Source organism: Gymnodraco acuticeps, unplaced genomic scaffold, assembly GCF_902827175.1.
Source record: "Gymnodraco acuticeps unplaced genomic scaffold, fGymAcu1.1, whole genome shotgun sequence".
Lineage (NCBI taxonomy): Eukaryota > Metazoa > Chordata > Actinopteri > Perciformes > Bathydraconidae > Gymnodraco > Gymnodraco acuticeps.
In genome coordinates this window covers 1278952-1294426 of record NW_022992053.1, presented here as the reverse complement: position 1 = coordinate 1294426, position 15475 = coordinate 1278952, and the positions used below count along the sequence as shown (strand labels likewise).

Below are 15475 nucleotides of genomic sequence, written 5' to 3'. Positions count from 1 at the left end.
GTATTGAAAAGAATAATCCTGTCTGAAATAGATGAAGAAAGAAAGGATAAAACAGGTGATGTGTGTGTGTACCTTCTGGTGTGAAGCACAGTGAGCTGACAGCACTGTGGTGCCAGTGCAGGGTGGAGTACGTGTACTCCTTCTTGTGGTTGAAGTTCCTCCTGAAAGGACAAAAGGGTAATGTAAGAAAAGCGTGCATCTTCTAGATTCATACACGTCATAAACATCACTACAGAGACCTAATGTGCCTAATCTGTTAAGAATATCAATTTGAAATCAACAAAGCACTGGACGTGAGGAATATGCTCCAAGGCTATGTTGCTGCTGCACTCACCACAAGCGAATCTTGCCGTCCTCATGCCCGGTGGCAATGCAGTCCTCTTTCTGGTGACAGGCAACGCACATGAATGTGTTCTTGCCTCCCTTCTTGTTGTCTTCTTTGAGGGAAAACCTATTAACAGGCCGCACAAGGACAGACATGCAGTATTATTGATCATCCTTGTGGCTTAGTTGGCAGATGTGAAGTGTTTCATGATCTTTACTCTTGAGTTCTACATAACTTTGTGTCTGGAACAAAATAAATGGTGTTTTTGGCCTTTGCAATCCGTAGCTGTGAATGGTTTTACTTCGCAATTTGAAACTCAATGTGTCAATTGATGGAAAATAATGAATTTGCATATTCAAAAACTACTCCACAGCTGTTAACCTGTTCAGCCCTGAGCCTGTTTTTCAGGTCTCAGGCTCCAAAATGACATTCCCAGAACAAATGACCATAACTTCACTTCTAAAAGGGTTAAATTAATCATCTTTTTTCTCAAAGCAAGGTTACACCTGTGAGTTGGATGTAGAAAAGTCACAATCAATATAGATTTTTTTTAATTTTAAAGTAAATTCAGATTGAACATAGTAAAAAAACTAGGGCTGTCAGTCGATTAAAATAGTTAATCGCAAATTAATCGCACACTTTTTATCTGTTCTAGAGGGATATTTTTCAAGTTTTTAATACTCTTATCAACATATGAGTGGACAAATATGCTTTATATGTTTGTTTATTATCATTTGAACAATGACAAATATTCTCATGAATATTAAACACACACACTCTGAACATCACAAATATTCGCCTCAAGTGTGTGTGTGTGTGTGTGTGTGTGTGTGTGTGTGTGTGTGTGTGTGTGTGTGTGTGTGTGTGTGTGTGTGTGTGTGTGTGTGTGTGTGTGTGTGTGTGTGTGTGTGGAGACACTATGATGGATCGTTGGAGCTATGTGCAACTCAAGGCATATGCTCGAACGGGAGCTGCCTGGACGCTGCAATAATGTTGCGCACTATCCGTGCTGAGTGTGCTGACTTTTCGTACAATGTCCCACTGTCTGGCTTCCTGCATAAAGTCAAGTGCTCGGCGCAGTTGTCGGCGAAATGTCGCTCCTCTGTTTTCATTGAAACAGCTCCTTATATCCGTTAGCATCTGGTGCTAGCTAGCTGCGCTAACAACAACAACAACACGTAAGGTGTGCCTCGCTCGCGCCTCACATACACACACCCTCCCGGTCCTCCCAACAGCCAGTCGGTGCCTGCCGGTGAGCGTGGAAGTGTGGTCTGCCGCAAGCGGATGGCAGGAGCGGGGCTGTCAGCATCAGCTTGTAGATGGTATTTTAAACTCGATGCGCTCTGAAACTAATAAATTAGTGGCGTTAATTTGTTTTGCGTTAACTCGTTATTAACGCGGTAACTTGACAGCCCTAAAAAAAAAACGTTAATTATAGTGTCCGTTTAAAAAAAAAAAAAAAAACATTACTTATAGTGAAAACCACCCTTGGATGATGGGTTAGTAGGGCTGTCCCGAATACCATTTTTCGGGCTCCGGATATTCGGTAGTAATCAGCAGCGGATATTCGGCCGGTGGGGGCTATGGGGCTTAACAGGTTAACTGAAGCAGTGTGGCTCACCTGTATGACTTCTGCTTCTTGAAGAAGAAGACCTCCAGATGCAAACCTTTAGCTGAAGCAATAAATTCCCCCTGTGACAGATAATATTTTTGTTTAAAAGACATACATGGTGGAAGAAACCAAGCAACAACAGGGAACTTTACTCAAGTGGTAATAATGCTAAAGCTGTATATCTTATTGTTTAAAAGGGTAACACTTGCGATTAATATATATATCTAGATCTCATTGCCAAGAAATGTAATCTCCCACAAAAATGTTTTCTGCCACGGCAGAAAAGTCAGATAAAGTTTTGTCTAATATCCCTCTATACGTTGGCAAGTATGGGACATCACTTTTGGGAATGGAACAGTTCCAGATGATGTGCAGATCACAGTAGTGGTGCTGTATTTACCCCTTTGCCAAAGCAATTGGCTGCTGGGTTGGAGCTGACGTCGCTGATCACAGCAGAAAGCTCTAGGGCCTCCACCAGCTGATCTCCGCTTTGAGGAAGATGCACTGCAACCAGCTGGAACACCTCTGCAAACACAGTGTTGAACACATCCTCACCCAGTGAACTCTCACCCAAATTCTACTACACACACGTTAGGTCCACATGATTTAACATTTATGTGCCTCCTAGTGTAAAAAAAGTGTGCCTAAGTAAATAAACACTAGATAAAATGAAAATGATGCAAGTCCTGATTTGACCTGCTGACACTGAAATTAATGGGCTGAAAAAAAACACTTGGGAGTCAACAATTTCCATCTAGATCAGTGCTTATCAAAGTGTGGTTCGTGGACCACTGGTGGTCCGTGAGTGCCCCCTAGTGGTCCCTGAGTATATTGGTAAAATTTCACATTTTAAATAAATACATTTAAGTTTTCCGCACTATCTCCACAATGGAGCGAGCTTGAGTTTCAATGTCATGATATAGCCCAGCGCAACACCATCACACATGTTGCCACTTGTCTGTACCATTTTCAGGCGATTTGTAATCTGTTCTAGAAAAACGATATGTTTTGGATATTTGTGGAGTTAGGTGGTCCGCGAGTGTTTTTTTATTGGTTAAGTGGTCCTTGGTATGAAAAAGTTTGAGAAACACTGATCTAGATGATCTAACTTTGCTATTTGGAAAACTTCTACTACACGCACATAAGTATTCCACAGAGAAAAGTTTTAACACATCTCAGTATGAAATATTCGTGTGAGATGTATGTATGTAATACATATTTATTTATGCCACTACAAGAATGAAAACACCTCTTCCCAACTGAATAATAGGGTGCTGTAAGTAGTGGTGTGCACCTTTTTGGTTACATTTTCTATTAGGGCTGCTCGATTATGGCAAAAATCATAATCACAATTATTCATTGAATTTGAAAACATCCGTTTATTGAACTTTAAAAAATAAAAAATAATAATAATTTGAACAGTATGTTTTTAACAGTTGATTACTCTGAACTTTAAGTATAATTCCACTGAAAAACCAATACAAAATTAAAATAAAATAAAAGTATACATTTATATCTACATTTAAATAAATAATATCAAAAATAATAAATACCAATAAAGATCAACAAATATCTTGGAGCGCACTTCCACAACCTACTAAACATATATAAATATGATAACTAATGCCACTCACAAACTGTAATGTTTAATTATACTGCTAACCACAGTACTCTTATTTTAGTAACCCCTTATCCGGAAACCGGAAGTAGCGAGCTAAGAGGCTCCGGCATGACGACTTAGTAAAATGTGACTGTACGCTAGAGACCGGAGCATGGAGGACCAGAGAATAAAGACACGGCAACGTATTATATGGATTTATTAAACAGACTGCAAGTCACAACCTTTATATATATATATACAGTCTATGGTCACAACACAACCTGGCCGAGAGGGCTTTTAGGGAGGGGCGAAAGCGCATGCGCGGGCAGGACGTATAATGCAAGACAAATTGAGAGCATTATTGCGAAAGGGAATGAAGCAAAATAATCGTTTTATTTCGATGACGCTGTTTTCGTAATCGTTGCCAGCCAAAATCGTAATCGAGATTAAAATACGATTAATTGCACAGCCCTATTTTCTATTATATTATTGTGGCTCTCTCCAAAGTGATCTTTTTACATGCAGTGCTTCTATTGTTTTTTTTTTATAAATCTGTTGTTATTTTATGACATTCGACCCTAAAATAATGTTTTTCCTATTGTGGTTATAATAGGAGATTCATTGTGCTGTTCGATTAGAGTTTGACCAGCCAGTTAAAGCAGTTCTGCACCCCTTGTTTTTTGTTTTGTTGGATTTTTTGTGAATGGTTAAATGTCAACAAAAATGGATTGAAACACAACGTTACGTAATGTAAAAAACATAAATGAGTAACTGCATAGCAGTACTTTTATTGTTGGTTTACACTAGTAAAGTCAAATAGTCAAAATAAGTCAAATTTGCCAAAGCACACAGGTTGTCTAAAGGCTGCTGAGACAGCTTGGTCATCATATCCTTTTCACAGCAGACTTTTTTGCCCCTTTCACACCAACGCAGTTCCAGGGCCGGTTCAGAGCTAGAGCCTGATAAGCACCGTTTTTTCCTGCCCACACCGCAGCAGAGCCGGCTCTTTTCCCCGAAAACCGGTTCTCACCAAGCTCCAAAAAATTGTCGGCCAAGAAGCAAGAACCGCATAGTCGGAGGCAGGGCCGAGATCAACCTGAGCAACAGTTTATGGCGAGAACGGCAAATTAAAGTTGAAACAAGCAGTAGCGCTGAGCAAAGTGACTAGAACGCAACCACACACTTTATAAAGTCAGGCAACACTCACCAGGCTTCGTGTGATTCTGTTTATTTGTACCTTACTTTGACCATCCGTTCACTGTTATTGATCATTGTGGAGAGAGGCAGACGTGTTGTTTTGTATTATAGCAGCTATCGGATGGAATCAATACATGGGCTGCACAGGTTGTCGTGTCCGACTATCACAAGTAGAATCATAATGAAAAATACGCCGGTAAAATGTGCCTGTAGAAAACGGCTTATGCCACAATAGGATAGCAACAAGTAGTCAAGATAGTCAGTTTAGCTTCGGTTGCTATGCTAACATCACCACCAGAGAAACTTTCATAACAGCCATCATTAAATGTTAAATAAACTGTAATTTTCCTACATTGGCCATTCTAAGTTTCTGCTGTGACAAAGGTCAAGACCACGAAGAAAAAAGGTGTCAAACCTACCAGATCTTTTGTCATTTAGCATGGGGGTAACGACGAAGATAACTCCTCCATGGTGTGCAGATGCATAGATGGAGTAGACCGGGTATCCAATGACGTAAGTCTGGAAGAGATCAAGCAATAGTCATACATGGCTGCCAAACATCAGAGAAAACATAACAAGCTCTTTCCCAAACTGATCTCAAACTAGTCCTTCCCTATTGCTTTGTTGTGCATCAAGTCACATTATGTGGGGCTCACTATACGAAGGTATAAATATATAGGAAAAACTGTGACAGGGTACCCACTCCACAATATGAACAACTTGCTTACGCTGCTGTTAGATAAGAGGATTTCAAAGTGTGAGAGGGTTTTTGATCAGTGGGGTTTCTGTTACAGCTAAGTTGACTCGTTTGCATTTTCTGGGCTATTCTTTGTGTGGCCATTGTGCCTGGTCGTGGTCCCTTTAAGAATCAGGATGACATCATCAGATGGGTGTGTCAGGTGATCATTAGACAGGAAATAGGCAAAGCATGGCTCTGTGAGCAATGTGTTATTGTTTGTTAGAAATCCAGCTATATCTGCACACGTCTTAATGCCTTTGATCGCATCGTATGTAAGTATTGTTTATGTTTGTGTTATTAACAATTACAGATGATTATTTTTAGGAAATATTGTATTCTGTGGTGTTTAATGCTGGAGATCTTCCGAGTTGTCTCAATATTGTACAAGGCTAATGCAAGGAGAGTTAAATGAATAAATGTACAAATGGCTGATTATATGTTTAAAATATGAGGCCATTTATAACTGTTTAAGTTCTAGAATTACAATAAATACATTAAAAAGATTACAGTAAATATAACAAGGCAATTCAATTAATGTTAAAGCTGTGTTGATTTATATCCATTGTGCATATTTGTGTATGTAGAAATGATCATAGAATTGATTATATTTTGTCTTGTTTACTTTTAGTTCCACACCTTCCTTATATCATTAAACCTGTGGGCAAAGGATTCACGTCTTCAGAGTCTTGGTGTACGGAGAGAGTTTATCTGGCTGTTAAGATATATACACTACATATACCGGGGACAGCACAGTGAAAATACGGCATTTTAGCGGGCAGGACAACGCAGTGTAAGCTGGCAGACAATGACAGCATCTTCACATATAGCCACTGGATGACCGTCAAAACAGTGTCTAAAGAGAGGAACACTATCAGACGGTGCTATGACAGAAAAGGCTTCTTCGCTAAACACGCGCTCCCGTGTTTCAGGCTCCCAACTACGATCAAGAGCATCATCAACTGGGTCCGCTGCAGTCAGGGCACGAGCGAGAGCAGAAGCAGCTAAAGCACGTCTTTCCTACGCCGAAGAGGAAATGAATCTAAGGCTGGAAAAAGCTAAGTTGGAAGCATCTATGGAAATGCTCAACATACAGAAAGAGACAGCTGCGGTTATAGCTGAAGCAGAAGTATTCGAAGCTGCTGAGGATTTAGATATTGAGAAAGAAAGGAGTAAAAACTGTTTAAGCTCTGTATCATTGGAAGCAGCATTACGCACACAGCAATATGTTGCTGACCAAGCCAAAATAACGGAGGCTAAACCTCAACTAAGTGATCATTATGGACCAGCAATTACAAAGCCAAGTCCTGGCGACAGCATTTCACATTCACAGCTCAAACCAGAAGCCAAACCTTTCATTCTCCATCAAACCAATCCTGGATCCCAATCACCTCATATTACCTCACAGCAGCCTGGCATCAACGGAGACGAGTGTGCTCGTGGTTCACGCAATGTAAAGTTTGAGAACAACCGTTGTACTCCTGGACAGTATTACAGGCCTCAAAACCATAGTGGTAATCCTTCCTCATCACCCCATCCCATGTCTCCAAATTACAATCACGACGACTCAAACCTGAATGACTTTGTGAGATATTTTGCACTGCACGAGCTTGTTGCTACAGGTTTGCTTCAATTCAATGAAAAACCTCAGAATTACAGAGCATGGAAACGGTCTTTCCAGACCGCAACCCGGGGTTTAAACCTGACACCAAGTGAGGAGATGGATCTTCTGCACAGGTGGCTTGGTAACGAGGCAAGACAACATGTCGAACAGATAAGAGCAATACACATAAATCACCCTGAAGCAGGATTAGCAATGACATGGGACAGACTCGAGCGAACATATGGCTCACCAGAAGTCATTGAAGACGCTCTGTTCAAACGCATTGACACCTTTCCTAAAATAACAAATCAAGATTATTCCAAACTGACAAAGTTAAGTGATCTATTAATGGAACTTCAATCTGCCAAAGCAGAAGGAGACTTGCCTGGTCTCTCCTTCCTCGACACAGCCAGAGGCGTCAACCCAATAGTTCAGAAGCTTCCATTCGGTCTGCAGGAAAAGTGGGCATCAGTCGGTGCATCCTACAAGCGGCAAAATCTTGTCCACTATCCACCCTTTGACTTCTTCGTGAACTTTGTCAGCCAGGAGGCTATCATGAGGAATGATCCGAGCTTCAACTTCGCCTCCCACACAGACACAGCTAAACAGAATGATAAGACAGGTTGGAAACCAAACAAATATCGGGAGGTCTCTGTCCACAAAACAGAGATCTTCCCCGGAGTCGTTACTGAAACCGGTGAGCCCCCAACGAGATCTGAGGACTTTGATAAAATGTGTCCGATACATGAAAAGCCACATCCACTCCGCAAATGTCGTACATTCCGAGCAAAGCCCATTGATGAGCGTAAGGCATTCCTAAAAGAGAATAATGTGTGCCTCAGATGCTGTTCTTCATCATCACATTTCGCGAAGAACTGTAAAATGAAAATGCAATGTTTTGAATGCAAAAGTGAAAGACACCATACAGCACTTCACCCTGGACCAGCACCCTGGATGGAGGAGGTGGTCCCTGCTCCAGAGCATGGCGGGGAGGAGGAGAAAACTTCACCTCCTCCTCATGTCACCACCAAATGCACAAACGTCTGTGGCGGAGATCTGGCAGGTAGATCCTGCTCCAAAATATGTCTTGTAAATGTATATCCATCAGGCCACAAAGACAAAGCAATTAAACTGTATGCAATTTTGGACGAACAGAGCAACAGATCATTAGTTCGTTCACAGTTCTTTGAAATGTTCAGTGACCAAAGTCCGAGTGTTCCTTACACATTGAGAACATGTGCTGGAGTGAAGGAATCAGCAGGAAGAAGAGCCAGTGGCTATGAAGTTGAGTCTCTGGATGGAACTGTCCACATCCCATTACCCAGCTTCATAGAATGCAATGACATTCCTAACAACAGAAATTAGATCCCAACCCCTGATGTGGCTCTCAATCATGGACACCTCAAGTCAGTGGCGCACCTCATCCCAGACATTGACCCACAAGCACCTATCATGCTTCTCCTGGGTCGGGACGTTATCAGAGTTCATAAGGTTCGCAAACAGATGAATGGCTCACACAACCAGCCTTATGCTCAAAAGTTAGATCTGGGGTGGGTCATTGGAGGCAATGTTTGTCTAGAAAGCGTCAACAAACCATTGACGATCAACAGCTTCTACACGAAAACCACAGAACTAGAGTATCCTATTCTCCAAGTCACTCAGGATTCAGATGGGAAAACCTCCTGTGATGCTGACCACCTTGGAAGTACTGTGCCCAATCTGGACCATTTGCCTTTTGTGCCGACAGATCAGAACCCCACAGATCATGTAACACGTTTGGTGGCTCCAGGTCATTTAAAAGACTAACTGGCTGACTGGACCCAAGTTTCTGTCTAAGCCAAAGCCAAGTATCTCTGAGAGCACCTATGATCTTGTGGATCCGAGTCCAGACCCAGATATCCGGCTTCAAGTGTCTACTTTGAGCACTGCAACAGCTCACAAGCAGCTTGGTTCCCAGCGATCTACCAAGTCCTCTTTATGGGAGTCACTCACTCCTTCTGTTACTCGCCTCTTGCACATCGCATGTGTGTTCAAGGCAACCCCAAAAAAGAACAGTTATCGTAAGGGCTGGCATTGCTGCGAGGCAGAATTCACTGTTGAGGAATCCAATCAGGCCGCAGATATCATCATTCAAGCATGCAAGAAGTGGCAGTCAAATCACGTACCAAGATATGAATGGCCTCTTCGACTGACAACACAGACTGTTCCTAACAAAAACGGGAAGTTGCATCAGGTCGAGGTGAAGGTCATCGAACCAGGAGGGACTTCGCTCTTTCTTAGGCCTGTTGCAGAGATGGTGCCTCTTCTCCCCCCAGATGGCTAGGTAATGGAAGTGTTCTAGATTTGGGTGACGTGTATCACGCCAGACGGGGAGTGTTCTGTTACAGCTAAGTTGACTCTTGTTTGCATTTTCTGGGCTATTCTTTGTGTGCCCATTGTGCCTGGTCGTGGTCCCTTTAAGAATCAGGATGACATCATCAGATGGGTGTGTCAGGTGATCATTAGACAGGAAATAGGCAAAGCATGGCTCTGTGAGCAATGTGTTATTGTTTGTTAGAAATCCAGCTATATCTGCACACGTCTTAATGCCTTTGATCGCATCGTATGTAAGTATTGTTTATGTTTGTGTTATTAACAATTACAGATGATTATTTTTAGGAAATATTGTATTCTGTGGTGTTTAATGCTGGAGATCTTCCGAGTTGTTGTACAAGGCTAATGCAAGGAGAGTTAAATGAATAAATGTACAAATGGCTGATTATATGTTTAAAATATGAGGCCATTTATAACTGTTTAAGTTCTAGAATTACAATAAATACATTAAAAAGCTTACAGTAAATATAACAAGGCAATTCAATTAATGTTAAAGCTGTGTTGATTTATATCCATTGTGCATATTTGTGTATGTAGAAATGATCATAGAATTGATTATATTTTGTCTTGTTTATTTTTAGTTTCACACCTTCCTTATATCATTAAACCTGTGGGCAAAGGATTCACGTCTTCAGAGTCTTGGTGTACGGAGAGAGTTTATCTGGCTGTTAAGATATATACACTACATATACCGGGGACAGCACAGTGGGGTTTCAGCGGAATGGATATATTACATTTAGGGCCGGGACTCGATTAAAAAAATTAATCTAATTAATTAGAGGCTTTGTAATTAATTAATCGAAATTAATCGCATTTTTAATCACATATAAATATTTGACCTGAGAACAGTGAGAAGCAATTTTTTTCACATGGATTTTAGTATACCATTAGGCGCATTCACACCGCAGTACTTTTCCCACAAAGGTTCATGAGAATTTAGTTCATGAGAACTCTTTGAACCTGGGGGTGGATTAGGCAAATGAAGCCGCTGACGTCACTTCTTCTTCTTCTGCTTTGGGTTTACTGGCAGGCCGCAAACCACTTCACGGCGTATACTGCCGCCCAAAGTCCCCGGCCGGAAGTCCCCGGAGTTGGGGATTGGCTTCAGTAGAAGCTGCTGGGACTCCCAGCAGCTTCTACGCCGACACCTCCTCATCTCCACCGCTCCCATGTTTTATTTTATGTTGCCATAAGTTAGTCTCTCTGCGTTTCTGCGCTGGGCTAATGCTAATAATGCTAATGCGAGGATAATAAAATGGCAGCTTCACAAAACTTTTTGGGAGTTTTACGGGGCGTGGTTTGCAATCCGCCCAGCCAATCAGACATATAGCTCTTTTCTCACAAGAGAGCCGTACGAAAGTCCCTGCTCTCTAGCAGCTCTCTGCTCTCTAGCAGGGACTTTCGTGGGGTAAAAAGGTTCTCATGAACTAATTTTAGTACCGGCTCTTTTTGGTGTGAACGCGATAAATGAGGCTAACGTCCACGCTAGCTTCCACGCTAGCTGCTATATGTTTTGCATTGAGGTGATACTTGAGGCTTGATGTGCTGCGGTGATATGCGAATTCCTTTTTGCATAATTTGCACACAACCGTGCTCTTATCGACGCTTCCATCCATCCGTTTTTTAAAACAACATTTCCCACTGTTGTTCACTGTGGTTTGTTGTTGTCTGAAGTCATGAACGTTAGTTGGTGCTCCAGTATAATCGGTACGCCTGAAACTCATCCAGTGAGAAACGTTCCGCGGTGCAAAAATAGGTGCGATTAAAATGCGTTAATTTTTGTGTAATTAATTAATCTTAATTAACGCGTTAAAGTCCCGGCCCTAATTACATTACATTTTTACATAGAATAGCTTAAATGTGTGAGAAAGAGGTGGTTTAGAGATGCAGTTTTTTTTTTTTAGGAACATTTTTCTTTTACCTTCTAAACTAATACAGGTTTTTGGACAGTCCTGTTTATAAACTTAGTAGTTTAAAATCATGTCAATCAAATTTTTTTTTGCTATGGTGGCTCTTTTTTTTTAAATGTCGGGATGATCCACACTGATTCTAAAGCATGGAGCGTAAACAAGACAATAATCAAGCTGTACCTTGATGTGGATGCCCTCTGTGAAGTCCCAAAGTCTGACAGTGCCATCTGCTGAGCAAGAGTACGCCTGCAACAAAATATAACAATAAAATCATTATACAAGCTTAAAATAACAATGTTAGTCCTATGAAGCAAGTAATGTCTGAACCAACAAAATAGTGTAACCAAGTCTTTCAAATTTGAATAAATAAAAAAAGAGTATAACAGCTTAAAAAGGTGGACGACCATACAATCATACTTACAAGACTAGAGATAACGCAAAAAGAAAAAACGATATCGTTTTAAGGCGAGACACGGCAGGCAAAAACATCGTTTTTCAAGTACTGGTCAATTTTGAGATTTTGTGCTATTTTGATTCCATAACATGTTTTCTTTCAGGCTTTTGGAAGGAAAACGTACAAAATACACATTTAAGTGTTTATTTTACTATAGTTTGTCTATTTGCGTCTGTAGATTTCTCCTAAATTCACCAAAAGTTAGCATTCTAACGTAACATAAAGTACCGCGACCGCTGTGTGCACCATGTCATCAGAGGTATCGCTGGAAAGCTCCGTCTCTCCTGCACAATCTCATCGGATCCAAATATGGTCATTTCCTTTGTATCAACAACCAATCGTGAAAGCACAAAGGGGTCTTAAACCAAGAAACGAAATCTCATTGGCTGGTGTCAATTTCTGACAATGTGATTCGTTCAGATGCGTCACGTGGTGTGCTAAAACACTTCCTGGTTAGCTTTCAGCTAGAAATTGAAATCTCAAAATGCCAAAAGAACGGGGAAAAAAACGTTCACAGAGAAGACGACAACAATTGTCACTTGCACGAAGCAAGGTTATACAAAAAAAAATGACCCTGAACATGAAATACCTTCACGGATTGCGTCGATGCGCAAGCTGTCATCCAAAGAACAGGAGGGTTTAGCTAGCGCCTCACTGCAATCTTTAAAGGTCGTTTTCTCAAAATGAGTTTTTTCTCCTACTCTGAGTTCGAAATTTCAACTTCAGTAGCACGTAGATACACAAAACCTTCCAGTTATATTCCTATCAATATTATGAAGGCTTTTACAGAAGGGTTTGTTCATATATCATTCATAGCCTGAATTATACAACATTGTATACCTAAAAACATGGCGAAAATGGATATTTTAGGGCTGTTGACAGTATTTTCTGATTTATGGAGTGATAAAAATAGATATCCAATATCCCTTCTGTAAAAGCCTTAGATACTAATATGACTACAAAATGAAACAAGAATTTTGAATCTGGCTATATCCAAAGTTCAGATTTCGATTCCTGAAATGTGTTAAAATATGTGCATATTTAATGAAATAATGGATAATTTGCATATTTAAACATGCTATTTCAGAACACTTGTAATACAAAAGACAATTGCCTTATTGTAAGTAATTAACTGGAGAAATTTCTAGCTGATACCTTTAAGTTAAAAAAATTACCCTATTCACCTGGGGTGTCTCGCCTTAATGCATTTTAAAATGATTTGTTAATGATTTTAAAACGTTTATTCACAAATATTGTGCTAGTTTGGACATCATCACTCGGGAGAGAAACTATATGGTGACTTGAATTTATATTTAACATTTTAAGGAAACCCCCTTTTCCATTATCAATTAAGTAAACTAAAAATCAACCTTACAGTGAAAATGTTTTACTTTTATGGTTGTTCTGAAGTCGGTTTCAACCACGTAAGAATTCGTCTTTTTTTAAGGCAAGTAAACAGTCTGACTAAGATGGATCTTCGTTCACAGGGAGGTGCATGCCGGATGATGTACCTGTAGGTGGTTGGAGGGTTTGAGCAGTACACCGGTCACTGCGTCGGTGTGTCCCCGCAGGTCGTGGACACACTCTTCAGTGGAGGTGCTGAACACCTTCACACACTCTCCTGAGGCGCACAGCAGGAACCTACACACACACACACACACACACACACACACACACACACACACACACACACACACACACACACACACACACACACACACACACACACACACACACACACACACACACACACACACACACACACACACACACACACACACACACACACACACACACACACACACACACACACACACACACACACACACACACACACACACACACACACACACACACACACACACACACAATAATATAATCATTTTAACGACATTTTGCGTAACAGTTTAAAAACATTGCTAAAGTGTCAGAGAGATTAGCTGGTGATACTTTGTATCAGCAGCAGCTTCAACAGTTAGCTAGCAGCTTGTGTTGCTAATGCTAACGGCCAGCACCGGCTTCAGCACGCTGGCTAACTACCACTGGTAGATTCGCGGGAAAACCTTCCACCGAATATTAAACATTACCGGGATGAAAACACACCCTCACCTTGAGTCCTGGGTTATGACAGGCTGCCTGGAGTTAATTTTAGAGCCACCTCGATGAACCACGCGGATATCCCCGTGTCCAACCATGTTTTCATTGAATTCAACTTTCACCTCTGAACGCGTCACTGCGACCTGGTCGCGACACTGTGTGTGAGTGCTGCACTGCTCCCTGCTGCACGGGAGGGGCGCAGCTACTGGTAATACATAATGAGCAATTCCATCATGCCTTTTAAAACACTTATTATATCTTTCCTTTTTTAATCCATTATGTTGCATTTATTCTTAAGTAAGCAAGTAAGTAATCACTACTACAAGTACTATTACTATTTGAGTCATTTCCTCGCTCCTCGGTCTCGGTCTCACCGGAAGTTGATTTGTCTGCGCCATCTTGAGTAGCGTCCCAATGGCCTTATTTTTGCCGGAGGACCGAGGAGCGATAATGGAGGAGCGATAAAGGAGGAACCACCATCCTCCGATGAAATCCTCAGACACTCGCGCCGCCCCCTTACTGTGTATCGCTCACTGATTGGACGATGCAGCGCATGCACTGATCTGATGCTTCTTGACATGAGAGCAGTTTCCCAGCGGAGTGAAGAAAACACATGAACCTCACGGTAGTCACTCCTCAGTTTATACCGTGTTTTGTTTCAATTAATGTATAATTTTGTTACAAATATGTGATATATCTGAACAACAAAGTGGTCAAAAATCATTTTATTCATTTTTTGGAAACATTTTCATGATCGCTTTTTTCGTTTTACATTTTCATTTATTGTCATTTCCATTCAGTCAGTCATTAAGTGCTATTAAAATGTTAATGTGCTACATATCCAAGCAAACAAACAAAGTGTGCAATCCAATGAATGTTAATCTAACTGGGTTTTGATAGATAATATATCTCTTTTTCTTCTCTCAATTATTTTATTTCTATTGTGCACTCTAATCAATATTAATCAAACTATTGTTCGTTTATACATTTTAAGAATGGCGTTTATCTTTTTTGAGAATTAGTTCTTATTTTATTTTATTTATTTGGGTCTATAACAGATGATACAAATGTTTGTGTCAGTAAATGTGTACTAACAGAGGCGGGGGTGTGTGTGGAAATAACGGGGACAGAGCTGGCTGCTGTCAGACGATCAGCTGTGCGGCGTCATCACAAACGGACGTCGCTTCACGTGACGCTCCAGAGGAAAGGACGTCCCATTGCTCTTAAAACTCATTTCCCTGCTTCTCGTGGTTTCCTTGCGTCCCTCCATGCTTCCCTGGTGGGAGGGACTAGTCACAGGGAAACAACGCAAGTGAAGGAAGCAAGGATTCCATTTAACCGAAGTGAGAAGGGCACTGAGCAGAGGCGCGGGAAGGTATTTTGAGTGGGGGTGCTGAGGTGCTGGACTCCAGTGAACACTATTACGGGCACTATAGACAGTTGTGCACATAACTTTTTTTCCCTAGTTCGCAAAGGAGCACCTGGAGATGTTGCTTGGTGCGCATCCTTAAAATGAAATAAACCGGACCTTTTGAGGGGTACTTGACTTTATAAAGGGGGGGGAGGTG

The 15475-nt window shown here is 41.1% G+C and overlaps 2 protein-coding genes across 2 annotated transcripts in view; one reads left to right on the top strand and one right to left on the bottom strand.

The window, feature by feature from the left end:
• The window catches only part of wdr75 (WD repeat domain 75), a 37696-nt gene extending 23599 nt beyond the window's left edge, over nt 1–14097 (bottom strand). Inside the window, exons 1-8 of the mRNA XM_034202026.1 lie at nt 13920–14097; nt 13322–13451; nt 11537–11602; nt 5154–5253; nt 2338–2462; nt 1947–2017; nt 335–451; nt 73–161 (exon numbers count right to left, since the gene is read on the bottom strand). Coding sequence (XP_034057917.1) covers nt 73–161; nt 335–451; nt 1947–2017; nt 2338–2462; nt 5154–5253; nt 11537–11602; nt 13322–13451; nt 13920–14005 — 784 coding nt within the window. The 5' untranslated portion in view covers nt 14006–14097. The remainder of the gene's footprint in view (nt 1–72; nt 162–334; nt 452–1946; nt 2018–2337; nt 2463–5153; nt 5254–11536; nt 11603–13321; nt 13452–13919) is intronic.
• LOC117536928 lies at nt 5573–10052 on the top strand. The gene is made up of 2 exons (XM_034202027.1): nt 5573–5745; nt 6102–10052. The coding sequence occupies exon 2, from the start codon at nt 6357–6359 to the stop codon at nt 8436–8438; it is 2082 nt and encodes a 693-aa protein (XP_034057918.1). The 5' UTR covers nt 5573–5745; nt 6102–6356; the 3' UTR covers nt 8439–10052.
• Nucleotides 14098–15475: the final 1378 nt, after the last annotated feature.